At 37.1% G+C, this 17993-nt stretch overlaps 1 protein-coding gene across 2 annotated transcripts; it reads right to left on the bottom strand.

Annotated features, from left to right (window-relative positions):
• Positions 1-276: 276 nt before the first annotated feature.
• On the bottom strand, positions 277-17932 carry SLU7 (SLU7 homolog, splicing factor). Of its 2 annotated transcripts, none has more exons than XM_033180391.1 (16): positions 17124-17137; positions 13062-13247; positions 12256-12409; positions 11830-11910; positions 11419-11583; positions 10411-10479; positions 7242-7289; positions 6916-7047; positions 6561-6658; positions 6336-6403; positions 6062-6201; positions 4811-4972; positions 3370-3474; positions 3147-3218; positions 2759-2875; positions 277-1782 (listed from the first exon to the last, which is right to left on the bottom strand). In XM_033180391.1, the coding sequence occupies exons 1-16, from the start codon at positions 17135-17137 to the stop codon at positions 1603-1605; spliced, it is 1791 nt and encodes a 596-aa protein (XP_033036282.1). In that variant the 3' UTR covers positions 277-1602. The 2 variants fall into 2 exon arrangements, with proteins under 2 accessions (XP_033036282.1, XP_033036283.1); XM_033180392.1 differs by lacking the exon at positions 17124-17137 and adding an exon at positions 17559-17932 and having other exon boundaries at positions 1467-1782.
• Between the last annotated feature and the right edge of the window lie 61 nt (positions 17933-17993).

The raw sequence follows: 17993 nt of genomic DNA, 5'->3' as shown, positions 1-17993 counted from the left end.
TTTTTGTATTTTTAATAGAGATGGGGTTCCGCTATGTTGGCCAGGCTGGCTGGGCATTACTTTTCCAAAATAAAACAGAAGACATGATTCTGGATATTATAGAATTCTTCCTAAATCAAAGTAAACTAGGCCTCATAGAAGAGGGAAAGAGGTACAGAAAGGTTAGGTGACAGGATGCTGAAATTTTCTTAAACTCACGGAAGCTAATCCAGGTTCCCTTCCCTGTCCCATAAACAACTTTTCTGCCAAATATTAGATATAATGCTACAAACCACACACAGTTAAGTATCGTCATTTATTTATCTCTAACAAAAGATAAAATACAAAACAGACACAACAATGTCAGCCTTTATGTTGAACCACCCTGTTTGGATAGGAAAATAAACATTTTTTTGCATTTTTGAAGTAAATAAAAATTAAATCTATTTGCATTGTTAATTTCATACCAATCTAAAGCTAGACACTATGTATATCCAAAGTACTTGACAATTTGACTCAGTTACTCTCACACCACCCTTTCTGAGATGCAGTATCCTATAGGTGGTTTTTGGTAGTTTAGAAAAGCCAGTGAGCTGTTAAAAGTTGATATACTGAAGTCGGAGGTTTTGTTAGGCTGTTTTCACTGATTCCACTCTGTCAGTATTATCTTCACAGTGTTCTGAGTAGAGGCTTCAGGATCATGGCAATCTATTACTAATATCCCTACAAGCTATCCTTATAATTCTTTCAAGAAGCCAACTTCAGGTTTTGGTTTTTTGCAAATTTTACAAACAAAGTAACAGCTGCTGGCTATAAATATTAGGATATTCTACAATTTAAAAAATCTAATATTCATGATTGTTACATGAGGGCAATCACAATGAAAACAAATAGTATCGTAAACCATATCCTCTATGATAAAGGAAAGGATTTCTACATCTAAGGGCTTATGTCCAGAATGGTAAAGACCTACTACTGATCAGTCAATATTGACCCAATGATGAGAAAATAGTTGTTTTCCATTCAAAGACTAACACATTTAGTCTACTCCAGAGGCCAAGGAGAGAGAATCGCTTCAGCCCAAGACTGCAGGGCGTTATGACTGCATCTGTGAAAAGCCACTGCTCTCTAGACTGGGCAACATAGCAAGATCCTGTCTCTTAAAGAAAACAAAACATAAAAATAAATGTAGTCATAGAGTTGCTAGTAATTATTTTAAAAAAACAAAGCCCCGTTTTTTTCTCAAAACCAAGGTATGCTAAGACTAAATATAGGGCCACAAAAATCGAAGCAATAAAGTTTGAAGGTTAATAAATGTAGAGAGAGACATTCTTAATAGGTAGAGAGCCAAGGCTTCTTTACACATGACTCACATAAAACTGGAAATAAAATCTTAATCCAATTTTAAATTCTGTTCCCAAAAGCATACTTCATGTGCCTCTTCTTTTTCTTTTTTGCTTCTTCAGTATGGAAAAGAGTGAACTTACTGTGAGGCACCTGAAATATTTATTAAAGTCAGGCAGCAAGAAGAATAAACAAGGATTTTTGTATCTACAATCATCAATAAGAAGCTGAAAAGAATGTATCAGCTGCATCTATCTTGGATGGTCATGTGACTAGTTACTACTGTCCAAGGAAAGAGGCCATGGGGTCATCTGGCCTCTGACGTTTCATTCTATATGCCTCCATTTCCTCTTCAGTAGGTTCCCGAGTTTCATATATGCTATTGTAAGGCCGCTTCCTCTCATCAATCTGCATGGTCTCCTTGACATGAAGAAGGCGGGCCTCCTCTGCATTCAGTGCCTATAGAGAGAGGAATAAAATGCGTATCACAGCTCTACATCAGATCTCTTTTCTTCAAAAGTGGCAGAGTACCAACGGACCCCACTGAATATGAACTGCTCTATCAGAAACGCAGATTGCCTGAAAGAGCTTTGGAGTCAGCCCGTCTACTGTCAAGCTACAACTAATCACTATTTGGCTTATATGATATTTTTATAGAGCACAAAACATTCTATAACATTTCAAATCAATGTTGAAGAAATTTTATTTAATAACAAAAATTAAATGAGGTTCACTTTACTGATACAAGCTCGCAAATGATGCTTCTGGTAAAGACTATAATTCTGACTTTTCTCAAGGACTTGCTGAAACTTACAAATTATAGAGCTAGAAGGCAATTCTTCCTGGTCAACATGGCAATAACTCTAAAATGCTTTATAACGCACATTTCTTCTGTCCATTAGTCATGATTACTAAATACTCCAAGAATAAGGCAATACCTACACCCCACAATACCTCCATTAATATAACTTGAGCAAATCACTCAGATTCTAGGCTTGTTTCATCATTTTAAAAATGCATTTGGAGACAGGACTAGATCATAGGCCATTACAAATAAAGGCCTTTACAAATAATACTGGCCAGGAGCGGTGGCTCAAGCCTGCAATCCCAGCACTTTGGGAGGATGAGGTGGGCGGTTCACCTGAGCTCAGAAGTTTGAGACCACACTGGGCAACATGGTGAAATCCTGGCTCTATAAAACAATACAGAAATTAGCTGGGCATGGTGGCATGTGCCTGTAATCCCAGCTACTTGGGATACTGAGGCAGGAGAATTGCTTGAGCCTACGAGACAGAGGTTGCAGTGAGATAAGATCGTGCCATCGCACTCCAGCCTGGGCAACAGAGCAAGACCCTGTCTCAAAAAAATAAAAACAACCCCCAAAACAAAGAATACTGTTACTTATCACTTTCACTATTTAGACTTCACAAATTACCTTTTTCAATTTTTCATGCTTCTTTTCTTCATCATCACTATCTGAACTGCTCTTTCGATGCTTCTTCTTTTTCTTTTTCTTCTTCTTCTTTTCCTCTTTCAGTTTTTCTTGATGCAGCTGGAAGGGAGGATTGAAATGCAGTGTTATTAATGTGAAAACAAAAGCTCAGGTGCACTACTTGGGAGGCTGTGGCATGAAAATCACTTGAATCCAGGAGGCGGAGGCTGCAGTGGACCCAGATCGTGTATTGCACTTGAGCCTGGGCGACAGAATGAGATTGTCTCAAAAGAAACAAAACAAAACAAAACAAAACAAAACAACTCAGGCGCAGGTTTTAAAGCCCTCCCTCCAGGACTTAAAAATTCAGGACAAATGATTATCAACTTACCTCCATGAGAGTTTGAGGTTTTTTCACAGATTCATCCCCAGTTATATCATTTATAATACATTCCTCAGAGTTCTGTGGAAAAATACATGTGATTTGAGTTGAGTGTCATAGTTACTAATCATCTAAGAAAAAGTTAAAATTTGAAACACGAGACAGTATGTTTTAGTTTGACTTAGGAGTTTCGGTTGTTTTACACCTTTAAGAACCAAAGACAATTACTTACAACAATCTCCTTCCCAGCTTCTCCAGTACAATAGGAATACTTGAAAAAAGAGTGACAGCATTTGTATCCCCATCGGCCTTCTTTCCAGTACGATCCCCAGATATGCTGCAGAGAGAGAAATTACTTAAAAAGAAAGCTGAAATTAGAAACTTCTATATACTGTTGATAGGAGTATAAAATAATACAGCCCTTTAAAGGTAATTTGGGAGAGAAATTATGGGGATTCAAGGCTGGCTAACAGGGACAAGGTAGTCTGACCTGAAGTGTGAGAGGCAGGCACTGTAGTTACAAAGCTCTTAAATTCTATTCCCAAAAGCCTATAAAAAAATTCAGTGTATCTGACTTCTCTTGAAAAATGAAGGAGTGGGAAATTCTGGGCCTACATAACCACTTGGCAATAATTGGCTGTTGCTGAACAGTGGATGCCCCGTTAGATAGGGCTTATGTTCTCCAGTTTGTACAATTTGCCTGGCTCACTTTGCTCATGTATGATCACCGGCCTGGCTACTATAGGGAATTAGGTTTTTGACCCTCAACTAAGAGAGACAATTGTAGTTTGGTTACTTCAAGAGAACAGCAAAGGACAATACATGCCTTATGATATTTATGATGTAATGTGAATATACTACATTACTTATTAAATATTCTTGTCAAAATATTTAACTTATATCCAATCAAGCCATTAGACCTGAATTCCTATTTATAAAACATACAGGGATAGAGAAACAAGCTATATAATGCTACTAGGATCCAGTCAATACAGAATATGAGACAATTTACAAACTAACTGGCCTAATCTGTTAAATGGTCATCGTCATGAAAATGCAGAGATACATTCTAGAAAAGAGACATAATAACCAAATAATGATCAAAATAAATTTGAAATGAATTCTGACTAAAACAAAAAATAGATGTTAAAGGCATTTTTCTGTATATTTTGGAAAATGTGATTAATGACTAGATATTAGGTGGTAATATAGAATTAATGCTAATTTTCTAAAGTGCAATAATGTCAATGTGGTTATATAGAAGCAAGTCTTCATTTTAAGGAGATATGTGAAACAGTTCTTATGGATAAAATGTCATGATATATATAATTTCCAAATGTTTCAGTCAAAAAAAGTATACATAAACTATATGTGTGTATATATGTGTATTTTACGTATCTATGTAAAACAATGTGCATATGCACACATACAACTAGACAAAGCATATAAGGCAATATGTTAAAAATTTCGGAATTTAGATGATGGGTATATAGATGAACATAGTATTCCTTCAAAACGTTTCTATTTTTGAAAAAATTCCCTGAAACAGAGTTAATTTTTTTTTTTTTTAAAGCATAGAGGATAGAAGCGGTTAGCTAATAAAGTTGTAGTGGAAAAATGCAATACAGAGCAAAACTAACAAGGACACAAAATTGTTCCAGTTTAGCACATACCGTGTGATTGTGGATCTTCACATCCTCCTCATACTTAGAGCAGGCAACAGCCCGCTCCTGTCCTTTGATGACTGTCCCATGTCTTGAGTACTCCACATAGTCTTCAGTCTGGGCTAAAAGCAATTCAGCTGGAGGGGCATCCAAATGTTCTTGGCCACCATACTAAAAGGACATTGGACATTATTCAGTACATTTTACAACCTCATTTGCATTTAAATTTCCAGGAAAATTTTTTTTTTCTTATTCTATTTATTCATTATTTCTCTTTTCTCTGATGTTAACCAAAAAAATGGTAAAAAGATCTGAAGGGATCTGGTTAGAACCCTGAAACTGTCCACTAAGCCAGTGTTAACACCTGGGGTATAGTGGTTCCATGCCTTCCCTAACATTTATTCTGAATTTTATATACAAATGAAAGACTTGTTTAATTTATATAAAAATGGGATTATAATATATTAATCTGAACATGATGTAGGAAAACATTTGTTTCTAATCAGAAAGAAAGGGAACATTCCTTACTGGTTTTGTTATAGAAAGCACAGTAGGAAAAAAAAAAGCCATCATTTTTTTTCTGAGGCAAATAGAAGATGTCTCAGTTGCTATTCATCTGTTGAGTACAGTAAGTTACAAAATGGCCATAAATTCCTCTTATCCTTGTATGTATGCACTTTCGCCACAGGGCTTTGCTTTTCTTCCCATCAAGAGACGAAGTCTTTCTCTATCCCTTGAATATGGGCTTGGCCATATTACTAGGTTTCACCAATGGGAAGCTGGCAAATGTGATGCAAGCAAAGGCACTTATGTACCACAACACACTTTTTGCTGCCACTCTCTAGAACTCTGAGAATGCCATTTTAAAAAGCTGCCCTACTAGAGGATGAGACCACATGGAGTGGAGATGAGCTGTCCCAGAAGAGGTCCCCTTAGGACAATTAGCCTGTTAACTGCTAAACACAAGAGTGAGGCCATCTTAGTTCATCACCTAACCTCAGCTGAGCAAGCCCAGATCGGCCAACTGTGAGCAATAATAAATGTTTATTTTAAGCTACTAAGATATGAGGTAGGTTGTTTTGCTGTAAAAGCTCATACAAAATTGTATAGCATCTGACTAAGACAAAGGAAGAAAAGGACTATTCTTCATGGATTATGAGGGGCTCTCTTTGCATTATTTTCCAAATGTAAAACGAATGCTTATTAACTAGTAACTTCTCTTTAACAGAAACTCTTCTTTAGCATTTTGGTCAAAATTACCTTTTCCAGGATGCTTTCTTTCTGCTGTTCTTTGAAATCTTCTTTTTTGACTTTGAAGGACTTATACAACAGCTCTAGCTTTGTAGGATCTGCCTGCAGATGTACTTCAGATCCTTTGTCATAGGCTTCCCACGCAAACACTGGAGTAATTCAAAACATCTTAATGAATTGGCAGCTACATTATTGTATGCTTCTTGAAAACAAGCTTAAAAAAAAAAATCCCAAACTTCTTATGAGCTGATATAAAATGCCTTGACATAGAGGAAACACTTACACTGTGTCTGAGCCATTGAAATGGTATCTCCTGTGTACCTAACAAAATTATCTCCAGCATAACTCACTCTGCAAATACAAATAAAGAAAATGTTTCAGAGATTGATTTAAGGAAAATTAATTCGTAAAACTGAATCTGAATTAAAATGAACACCATCTATGGTCAGGTCAGAAAACAATTAACTTTCCCTCATCTTGAAATCTGTACATTTAACTTGATACTTACTCATCTGGATTCTTTCCTGCATTGGCATAAGGATTCTCTCTCATTGCTCTAGTTTTTGGATCATAGTAGGCAGAATTTGGATCTAAATTCCTCAAATACTAGAAGAAAAAAATATTTAAAGAATAAATTAATGTTTACTCACAGAAAAAGATGTCAGCAGACTAGTTGGAGGAGTTGAACATGATCAATTAAATAAATGTGTGTATACAATTCTGGGGTACAGGTGAAGAGAAAAAACAGAATGAAACCTTATCTTAGAATGACTCTATTATCCATATGCTACCCAGAGTCGATAAAATTTAGGCTGGAAAGACAAATATTTTTCAAATATGTATGTTAAGTTGATAAGACTTACTTTTGCAATATCTTCTCGAATCCTGAGATTCCGGACAGTAATTCGTCTTTTGGAGTCAAAATTCTGTCCAGGCATGTCAATATCATCTGCATATTTATCTTCATCCTCATCTTCACTATTATGATCTTTTTCCTAAAAGGGGGAGGGGAAGAAAAAAAAGTAAGAAGAAAAGAAAGCAGCATGTAATTCTTGTTTTTTTTTTTTTCTTTTCCCTTTAACCAAACCCTTATTTACTTGTGTTCTTTAAAAACTATTATTAGTGTTATTATTAGCCATCAGAAATTTAAAAATTTCACATGTACTCAGAGGCAGCAAATATGTATTACCGTCTGAGAATTTGGTTCCTCTTCTCCCCACTGGTGCTTTGGAGAATTCTGTATCATGAAAGAAGAAAAGTAATTCATAATTTCATTCCACTTAATCCAATTAACACTTAAAATAGCTAAGATAATAAAACTTAATTCTAACTGGGCAAACTCTCACATTTCTCAGTTGTAATGAGCACACAAATTCTGAATACAAGAGTGCCATTGTGAATTTTATTAGACTGTCTATAAAGCCAGCAAATTTCAAGAGAATTTTAATTAAGTTTATAACTACAGAATGGTAACAGGAAGATTAAGATGACCAAAGTACCCAATAAATATTAATTTCTAAATGTGTTAGTCTTCAGGCATACTGTTTTCATTAAACGTTACTAGTTTCCCAGTAAGTCCAAAAAGAAAATGTTACTAGGTTCATGTCTTCACAGCCAAAGTGAAGTTTGGGCAATGAAAAAAATCTACAAGTGACACAATATTGTAATTTAAGGAGGGGCCAAACTCCTTGTCACAAGGATACACTTTTCTTCACTAGCAATTGGTCAGAATACTTTCTAACGCCACAGAATGTCTATAGTAACGTGGTCAGTATTTCATCATGTCCCTTCATAAAGGCTTCAAAGATTAAAAATACTTAAAAAGAAAAAAAGAATACATTATAGCATTAGTGAGGAGATATAGAAACACGTGTAGGTATATATAGTCTATAAATGTAAGCATAAATCTGCGTAGCTTTTCTGAATGATGGCTAAGTGATCATAAAAATTTTAGAAATATAAACTCACTGAAATACACTTCTAGAAGGTTATCCTAGTATCATGTCAATTATATAAAGATATATAAGAATGTGATGTGCAATATTGTATATGTGCAATGGTTTTTCAAAACATTGTGAAAAAATCAAATTAATAATAGATCACTGGTTATATAATTTACTGCATTCCATGGAACACTGAACAGCCATTAAAAGTGATTCTATCCAAGGGGCAGAAAAGTATGTATCATTTCCTAACTTTTTTGATTAAAAAAATGGAGGGGAGAGAAAGGTGGGATAAGAGTATATATTTGTATTTGTATTTATTCAAGAAACTCTGAAAAGAGCCATGCACATACACAAAAGAGTTGGGGCGAGGGGAAGTTTAGTGTTAGGGTGGACAGAAACAGGGGTGGAGAGACTTCACTGTGCATTTTCTTAAACTGTTTTAATTTTTGAGCCATGTGAATTTATACAAAAATAAATGATGCTATAGGTCTATAAATATAGACAGAAAACACGTTCTCACTGTACTCTATGTTGTTAAATTAAAAAAGAAGGTAATAAATGAATATATAAAGATGGATTCATGTAAGAAACATTTTGTATTCTAGCACACATAAACAGGTATATGTGGACAAGAGAGACCTGGAAAGGCCTACTTCAAAATGTTCATAGTTAACAGAGGGGATATTTTCTTTTTAATATAATGTTCTAATTTTTTTCACTTAAGTGTTACTTTCAAAATCAGAAATATAAATATTTCGTGAAAAATAATTTTTTTGAGTTCCCACTATTTGCTAGTTCAACAAAGCACATTTACATACATTTCTATAGTGACAGCTAAATACCTAAATCTACTATATGTGGTTCATCTTAATATCCAAGCATCCAAGTGGGCAAAAATCATTAGCCCCTTACATACATTAAGTATCCTTACTGGGGAAATAAATTACACCATGTTTACAACAAATAACAGAGAATATATTAGAACAAAAGAAACAGGCCCTTTTTCTTTTCCCAAAGTTAGTAATACATAAAAATGATCACAACAATAATAGCTACTAATTACCCAGTGTTTACTATGTGATATGTATATAAACTTCCTGGGGGTAGGTGTTGTCATTCCTATTTCAGACATACTAAACTACTGCAGCTCAGAGAGACAAATTCACTTTTCTAAGAGCATGTATCTCTCATGGAACAGAGACGGATTTTGTTTTCATTTTATTTATTTATTTATTTATTTATTGAGATGGAGTCTCGCTCTGTTGTCCAAGCTAGAGTGCAGTGGTGTGAACTTGGCTCACTGCAACTTCTGCCTTCTGGGTTCAAGCGATTCTCCCGAGCAGCTGGGACTACAGGCGCTCGCCATCACACCCAGCTAATTTTTGTATTTTTAGTAGAGATGGGGTTTCACTATGTTAGCCAGGCTAGTCCCAAACTCCGATCCACCCGCCTCGGCCTCCCAAAGTGCTGGAATTACAGGTGTGAGTCATCGCACCTGGCCAGAAATGGATTTTAAACACCTATCCGGTAACTTAACGCTGTTAACTTGCCTGATAGGTTACGCTCACTTAGTAATTATTTCAAGTTCTGTTTGCTTTGTTACTTATACATGGTTTAGAGTCCCTTTTAGAAATTTAAACTAAAAAACTATAAATGTTTACTATTTATTTGTGCCTAGATTTGTTAAAAAGAAACTTGACAACTCTAATATGCATAATATATTTACTTTATTAAGTTGACAAGGATTTTAAAAAAAGAAAAAAAAAACTGACTGCAACAGACCTTTCATTCATACAAAAAAATGTTTTGCCCAGTTATGTAACTAATACATATTCATTGTGGAAAATGCAGAAAATACTAAAGAAAAAGGATACAAAGAAAAATTCATAAATTCTACATTAAATAAAAACTAATGGTCTGGTCTTTCTTTCAGTGTGATAATATTATACTATCTTTTCATGTATCATTCAAATACAAGTGTTAACCAGTGTTGTTAACGAAGTCTTGAGAAATGCCATTTTTAAGAACTAAGCAGCTATTATACCATGCAGATGCACTTAACCAATTCCCTATTCCTGGACATTTAAGCTATTCCAATTTCTTTACTATTGTAAAAAATGCTGTACCATCTTTATGCATAATGATTTTTCTGAACTCTAGAATAATTTAACTTGATAAAGTAAGTGTACATCTGTGTGTGTGTCTAAATATAAATAGTGGCAGTACTGTTCCCAAATTGACTGCATCAATTTATATTACTATAAACTGTATACAAAGTATCAGTTTTATTTTCCCCCCAATAGCATTTCTCTCTTCCTCTCTAACTGAAGAGCTATAAAATGAATTGTTTCAATTTTCATTTCTTTCTTTAAAAGAAATGAAACTTTTTTTTTCATCATTTTCATTACTTACAGCCTGTTCCACTAATTTTCCTGAGGCTAATTCCTCTTGGAGTTTCTGGGCTTTCAATGTTCGTTTTGCCTTTAAAGGAAAAAAAAAAAAAAAAAGAAAGAAAAAAAGAAAAAGGAACATTTAAATTTTACTTACAACATTCAATTCGCCACCTACGTTTTTATATATTTAAAATGAATAACTTTAAATTAATTCATTTCAGAAAAGGTCACTGAACACACCTATCTCTTTGGGATTCCTTGTAGCCCTAGACTTATTACTCTATAAAGAGCAGGAGTTACACAATGTTTGAACCAGGCAATAATGTAAACTGAGACAAACGGCATCAGTAGTAAATTGCAGGGAGCAAGCCCTGACAAAAACAAGCAGTTGCCACGTAACTCTAGATGACTGACTCTTACCAGGCAGGCGTGGGGTTACCATATATTACAATGTTCAAGAAAAGATGAAATCCAGATTTTTATATGAAATCTTACAATTTTAAAATGATACCTCTAATAAAAAAAAAAGGCAGTGCGACTATGACTTCAAAGGACTAAAGGTGAAGAGGTCAAATCATAACAGTAAAAACTGAAGTTGGGTTAAAATAAAGTAAAATTTCCTGAAACAAATTATCCATTCCCTTTCTACTACTCCCAAATGCTATGTGAGGCACCATAAAATAGGTTCATGGGCAAGCTATAGCTTGGGGCCATACATTTCTAATCTCACAAAACTAAAAGCTTTGGACACGAATCTGTTCTCATGCTTCCAGTATCTTTTGCTACCTAAGACAGGGAGTAAAGGACAATATAAGAATCAAGAAGAAACTGCTGGCAAATATGGCTAGCACATTATTTCCTCTATTCAATATTACAATTATAAAGGTAGCCTACACAATAGTACTAATACTAATATAAAAATGCTACCATTTTTAACGTGCTTCAAGATTTGAAAAGTAGAGCTGCTAGAGATACAGCAATAGGACGATTCTTTAAAAAACCCAGGAAAGCAGGGAATTTTGCTCACCAGATCAACTTTGGCATACTCTTCAACAATTTTCATGTGTTCTTCTGGATTGTAGCCATTCCATCGATCCCTCTTCCCATCATAGTCAAACATCAATTGAGGCTGGACATGTTCATCTGGAGCTATATTAGTACCTGTAAATTTGGCTCCAACTCGCCTAGGTCTCTAAAAACAGAGTAAGATTTAATCTTTTCCTAAGTGCTTATGACCCAAAGGAAGACTTTATACAACTTTTACAGAGAGGGCACTTTATGAGCTATTCAATTATCAGTTAGTCTTACAGCAATTCCACTCAAACTAATTTTTATTTAACTTGTACCTAAACATAGGTGATTTCAGAAAAAGAGAAGCAAGCTCTCTGACAACGAAAAGACTGACAATGGTTTTCAAAATTCTCAAAGGTGAACTTACCTCAAAGCAGTCTTTCTTTTTGTGTGTCATGGCCCCACAATTTTCACATGCTCCTTTGCGGTATTTAGTAATTATGGAATTCTATAAATATAAAAATATAAAAAAAAAAAAAAAACAAAGAAAATGTCTTAACTACATAAGTTAGACATAACTTTGGCTCTCATTACGATTTTGTCTAGTGAAATGATTTCTTTGTTAAAAGGAAAACGAATCTCCACACATTTACAAATGTGAAAGTTTAAGGACTTCAGGAGTATAAAATTTATGTAAGAAATACAAAGGTAAAATAGTAAGGCACTGTGAATTCCAATACCACATAAAGGGTTTTATTATGTTTCTGCTTTAAATAGTATTGCATTGAAAGTTCTTACGTTAAGTTCTTAAACTCTCCATATCCATGAAGAGGTACACAGGTAGTCTACATACCTCTTTAACACCCCTCTTGTACCATTCTCCAGATGAGCTGAACTGCTTTTGTTTCTCTGGTTGTGGTCTCTGGTGTTTTAAAGTAGGTCTTTTGGAAGGATCAATATACCATGGCACTGAAGAAATATACTGAGGAATATGGGGGTTGATGTCTCTGTAATAAAAGTTAAAAAAAAATTTAAGAATAAAGTTGGAAAATAATCAGTATTACAATTACAAAGGTAGCTTACACAAAATCTAAGAATAGAAACATTGCAGTGGTAGGGGGAAGAGAATATGGTTGCTATCGCTATACTATAATAAAGAATAATTTAAAATAAAGAAGTAACTTATTTTAGAGTGAAAATATTTCCAACTAAGAAACTAAGAATAGTGATATAAATGAAGGGAGAGAAGGGAGGAAGGAAAATAGAGATGTGTGTTAGTAATCTAAATCTATCACAAGAAGTTTTGGTTCAAATAATGTCTATAGTCAATTAATTAAAATAATTGTGTAGGTATTATTATCTAGAGATGTGAAGGTAACAACCAGAAAAACTCAAAATAGAAAGATTTAACAGCAGTCACTCCTGTATAGCAGGCCGGAGTGGGAAAGGTGAAAAAACACTGTTGCTATCCATTATAAGCCCTTCAACATAATTTCATTATTAAACCATATGCATATGAGTTTGATAAAATAAATAATAAAAAAAGGCATAAATAATGAAGATAGGTTCCTCTCAAATAAAAGGATGAAAAATTAATAAACTAAGTAGCCAAGAATTTGAATTTTGAATGAATGGATCATAAAAAAATTAAGTACTTACTTTCCTTCTTCATCAACTTCTGCAGGAGCATTGCCCAATTTTCGCTGTTCTTCTAGCTCCTTCTTCTTTCTCCAGTCCTCTCTGGTCATCTTCTTTGGTTCCTCCAAACTCATTTCTTTTGACCCCGATAGGGGTGCAGCATTAACTGCATCTACAACCGTGGCTGACATGGTTATCTGGCCTCCTCTAAGAAAAGAAGTCAAATTTACAGTAAAAAGTAGGCCTTCATTAGTTCACTCAAACTACCAAAAAGACATCCTAATAATATATACTGTTTCATATGTTTTTTTCCCCCATAGTATGTGTAAGGAAGGGTCTCTTTCCCCTCCTCAAGGTCTCTATATACTGTTAGCACTGTTTCTCCCTCAACTCCAATTTACAAATGGAGAGAGACACACATGTGTATTTAAAACTTCACAGGACTCTTTTTCTCATACATATCCTGAATCCCTCTTTCTGTGTATGTGTCTCAAACTTTTCTAACACAGTAACTCTTAATGAAAGAGGGTCCTATCTCTGTACCCCTTTAAGAATGAACATCTCAAGAGTTATCTATAATCACTGCCTCCACTTCCTCACCTTCTACTTTCATCCTTACTCACTCTAACTTAGCCCTCCACTCCCTATCATTCTAAAGAAAAGAGTTACATTAAGTCATCAAGGACCATTGTGCTAAATCCAATGGACATTTTTCAGCTCTGTTCATTCCCTTTTAATATACTATTTATTGACTTCCCTGACACTACATTCTCTTGGTTTTTCTTTTTTTTTGGAGATGGTGTCTCGCTCTGTCACCCAGGCTGGAGTGTAGTGGCACGATCTCGGCTCACTGCAACTTCCGCCTCCCAGGTTCAAGCGATTCTCCTGCCTCAGGCTCCTGCGTAGCTTGATTACTGGTGCCTGCCACCATGCCTGGCTAATTTTTTTTTGCATTTTTTGTAGTGACGGGATTTTACTACATTGGCCAGGCTGCTCTCAAACTCCTGACCTCAGGCAATCTGCCCACCTCGGCCTCCCAAAGTGCTGGGATTACAGGTGTGAGTCACTGTGCCCGGCTCTCTTGGTTTTTCTTGTACCTCTGTTGTCATCAAATTTTGTCCAGTTATTTAATGTTGGATTCCTCAAGGCTCAGCCAGCACCTTTTAAACCAGTCTAAACTCCCACTAATGGATAAGCTCATTTACTTCCAAGGCTTCCATGGTCACAATACAACACTGCTGGCTCTCCAGCTTATTTTTCTATAAAATAAAAAATAATAAAGGAACAATTTATTTTTCTACTCAAGACTTTTCATCTGAGCTTCAGATACATATATCCAATTGCTTACTTGACATCTCCACTTAGAGATCAGAGGCATTTAAACTCAATACGTCTTTTTTTTTTTTTTTTTTTTTTTGAGACGGAGTCTCGCGCTGTCACCCAGGCTGGAGTGCTGTGGCCGGATCTCAGCTCACTGCAAGCTCCGCCTCCCGGGTTCACGCCATTCTCCTGCCTCAGCCTCCCGAGTAGCTGGGACTACAGGCGCCGCCACCTCGCCCGGCTAGTTTTTTTTTGTAGTTTTTTTAGTAGAGACGGGGTTTCACCGTGTTAGTCAGGATGGTCTCGATCTTCTGACCTCGTGATCCGCCCGTCTCGGCCTCCCAAAGTGCTAGGATTACAGGCTTGAGCCACCACGCCCGGCCAATACGTCTTAATTCAATCTCATGATCTTCCCTCTGAAATCTAATCTCCTACTGTTCCCTATCTTTTTTTTTTTTTGAGATGGAGTCTCGCTCTGTTGCTGAGGCTGGAGTGCAGTGGCGTGATCCTGGCTCACTGCAACCTCCGCTTCCCGGGTTCAAGCGATTCTCCTGCCTCAGCCTCCCAAGTAGCTGGGATTACAGGCACGCCCACCACCACGCCTGGCTAATTTCTTGTATTTTTTTTTTTTTTTTAAGTAGAGACGGGGTTCCACCCTGTTAGCCAGGATGGTCTCGATCTCCTGACCTCGTGATCCACCCGCCTTGTCCTTCCAAAGTGCTGGGATAACAGGCGTGAGCCACCACGCCTGGCCCCATTGTTCCCTATCTTAATGAAAGACAACACCATCCGTCCCTTTACATTAAGTGCTTCAGCTTATCCCTACATCTATGTCATCACTAAGACCCGTTATTTTCACCTTTTGAATATCATTCAAATGCATCTACTTCTTTCCATTCTTACTGCTACCACCCTAGTGTAAGTTATTACTTTTTCCTATTTACTGGTCTCCTCTGATTCCCTCCAATCAATTCTCCACATCGCAGCGTTAATTTTTCAAAACACAAATCTGATCATATCATGTCTGACATGGTTTGGCTCTGTGTCCCCAGCCAAATCTCATCTTGAATTGTACTCCTGTAATTCCCAAGTGTTGTGGGAGGGACCCGGTGAGAGATAACTGAATCAAGGCGGCAGTTTCTCCCATACTGTTCTGGTAGTGAATAAGTTTCATGAGATCTCATGGTTTGATAAAGGGAAACCCGTCTTGCTTGGCTCTCATTCTCTATTGTCGCCGCCATGTGAGAGGTGCCTTTCACCATGATTGTGAGGCCTCCCCAGCCACGTGGAACTGTAAGTCCAACAACCTTCCTTCTTTTGTAAATTGCCGGGTCTGGGGTATGTCTTCATTGGTAATGTAAAAGCGGACTAATACAATGTCCTACTGCCCAAGCTTAAAATCCTCCAATGCAGTACCGTCCAAAAATTCAATACAGCACCATCTAAGAGAAATACAATGCTAGTCCCATATGTAATTTTATGTTTTCCCGTAGTCACATTAAAAAAGTAAAAATAAACAGGTAAAATTACTTTTACAAGATTTGTATTGTATCCAACATATTATAATTGCAAATTTGAATTAGAAAAAACAACTCTGTCTTTAAAAGTTGATATGGGTTTTACACTTATTTAAACTAGTCACATTTCCAGTCTCAATAACCACAAGTGGCTAATAACTAGCATAATGAATAGTGACAGCTGGGCGCGATGGTTCACATCTATAATCCCAGCGCTTTGGGAGGCCGAGGCGGGCGGATCACCTGAGGTAAGGAGTTTGAGACCAGCCTGGCCAACCTGGCGAAACCTCGTCTCTACTAAATACAAAAATCAGTCGGGCGTGGTGGTGTGCACCTGTAATCCTAGCTACTCGGGAGGCTGAGACAGGAGAATCATCTGAACCTAGGAGGTGGAGGTTGCAGTGAGCTGGTGTTGCATCACTGCACTCCAGCCTGGGCGACAGAGCTAGACTACGTCTCAGAGAAAAGTGACGCTCCAAAGAATTTTATCATTCATACTCTAAAAACTGACATCTTTTTAACACACCTACATGGTCCACCATGGTCTGGCATCTGCTTACCTTCCAGCCTCACCATTACAATTATCCCCACATCCTTCTCTACTAACTACATAGACCTTCCTGTAGTTCCTCTAACACACCGTGCTCCCTGTAGACACTGGGCCTTTACACAAACCCCTTCCCAGTGGAAAGTGCTCAATGCCTGGGGGTCTACGATGCTTCTCAAAGGTGTTCTCTTCTCCTGTGTCTGACCTATAGAAAACCTCCCCCATATATTTGTGTAACATATAAACTGACGGCCTAAATATACTGCGAAGAGAAGCAGAACAAAGGTAAATTTAATAATCTTCATTAAAACAGCTACCATTTCTTGAGCCTACCGTGTATCACCTCATCTAATCTTCACAATAAGCCCAGTAGATAGGTCTGAAGAACCCCATTTTACAGGGAAGAAACAGGTTCTGAGAGGTAAGATCCTCAGCCAAGAACACATTGTACAAGGACTTCAAACACAAGTCTGACTCCAGAGTCAGTTCTCTAAAAACAGCATGTTATACTCTGTCCATAGAACTTTGGCTTCTGGGCCTGAAATATTAAAAACTAAAACTGAATTAAGTATTATAGTCAGCAAGTTGTACTCACTCGTTTCCGTCGCTGTGGAGGGTCCTATTTTCTTCAACTAAAAACAGTAATAGCTCCCACTTACTGAGAGCTTACCGTAAGACAGTGTTTAGTGCTTTACTTACATAGATGTTTTCATTTATATCCGCATGATATCCCACTTAAGTCAGATCATCTCGACTTAACAGGAAAAACTGAAGCCTAAGTAAATTTTTCTGGCGAGGAAATACAGTCTATCAATTTGGGTACTGGAAGCAGCTTTCCCCGCTCGCAGTCCGGGGATCGCTCAAGGTCTTCAAGGCCACCGCCACAAAGGTGACACTCTCATAGTTATCCCGACTGTTTCCCTGAAGACGCAGGCCTGGTCTGGCTGGGCACGAGTGCCATCAACGGGTCTCAGGACAGTGGCTTCCTTTTCGGTCCCCCGTCCTCGCTCCCTCCTCAACAACTGAGGGCTCATTACCCCCGTGAGGACATATCCAATAATTAGGAGCCTTCGACCCATTTTCTCAGGTTCCCCAATTCCCCTTCGCCCGAAAGTTCTAAAAATATTTTCTTACCCAGTCCCGCCGCAGGTGGTCCCAAGTCCATCCGAGAGAAGCCAAGCCTATCTCGTAATGTTTACTTCCGGCTTCTCGCCTCTTTCCGGCGGTCAGTGCGGTAACTTCCGGACGATCGGCACATGCGCACTAATTTCCTGGCGGGACTGGGGGCGGAGTGGAGGCCTTCGGTCCTCTTGAGCCGTGGGAATCGCGAGAACTCTAGCTGTGCGTATCGCGCTATTTACCCGGCTTGTGGAGAGATTCAAGTTGGGCGGGTTCTTTTTGGCTTCTAGGTAGGAACTTTCTTTTAAAATCGGAGAATTTTAGGAAGTTTTTTTTTTTTTTTTAAAAAGCCAAAACAGACAAGAGCTTAAGCCTCACCAGGGGGTTGTGAAATGAATGCAGAATTTGGTGATGTATCAGCTTAAAAAAAAAAAAAAAGTAGTTAAACTT

Source organism: Trachypithecus francoisi, unplaced genomic scaffold, assembly GCF_009764315.1.
Source record: "Trachypithecus francoisi isolate TF-2019V2 unplaced genomic scaffold, Tfra_2.0 Lachesis_group2, whole genome shotgun sequence".
NCBI classification, from domain to species: Eukaryota; Metazoa; Chordata; class Mammalia; order Primates; family Cercopithecidae; genus Trachypithecus; species Trachypithecus francoisi.
The sequence above is the reverse complement of the archived record's forward strand: the minus strand, read 5'-3'. Positions and strand labels throughout refer to the sequence as shown.

What these genes read in the sequence shown, in the direction of transcription:
- SLU7 (XM_033180391.1), bottom strand. An exon ending in AGTATGCCAAAGTTGATCTG is followed by an intron (nt 10,480 to 11,418) that starts GTGAGCAAAATT and finishes TTTCCTTTAAAG; the next exon opens with GCAAAACGAACATTGAAAGC. An exon ending in AAGAAAGCATCCTGGAAAAG is followed by an intron (nt 4,973 to 6,061) that starts GTAATTTTGACC and finishes ATGTCCTTTTAG; the next exon opens with TATGGTGGCCAAGAACATTT.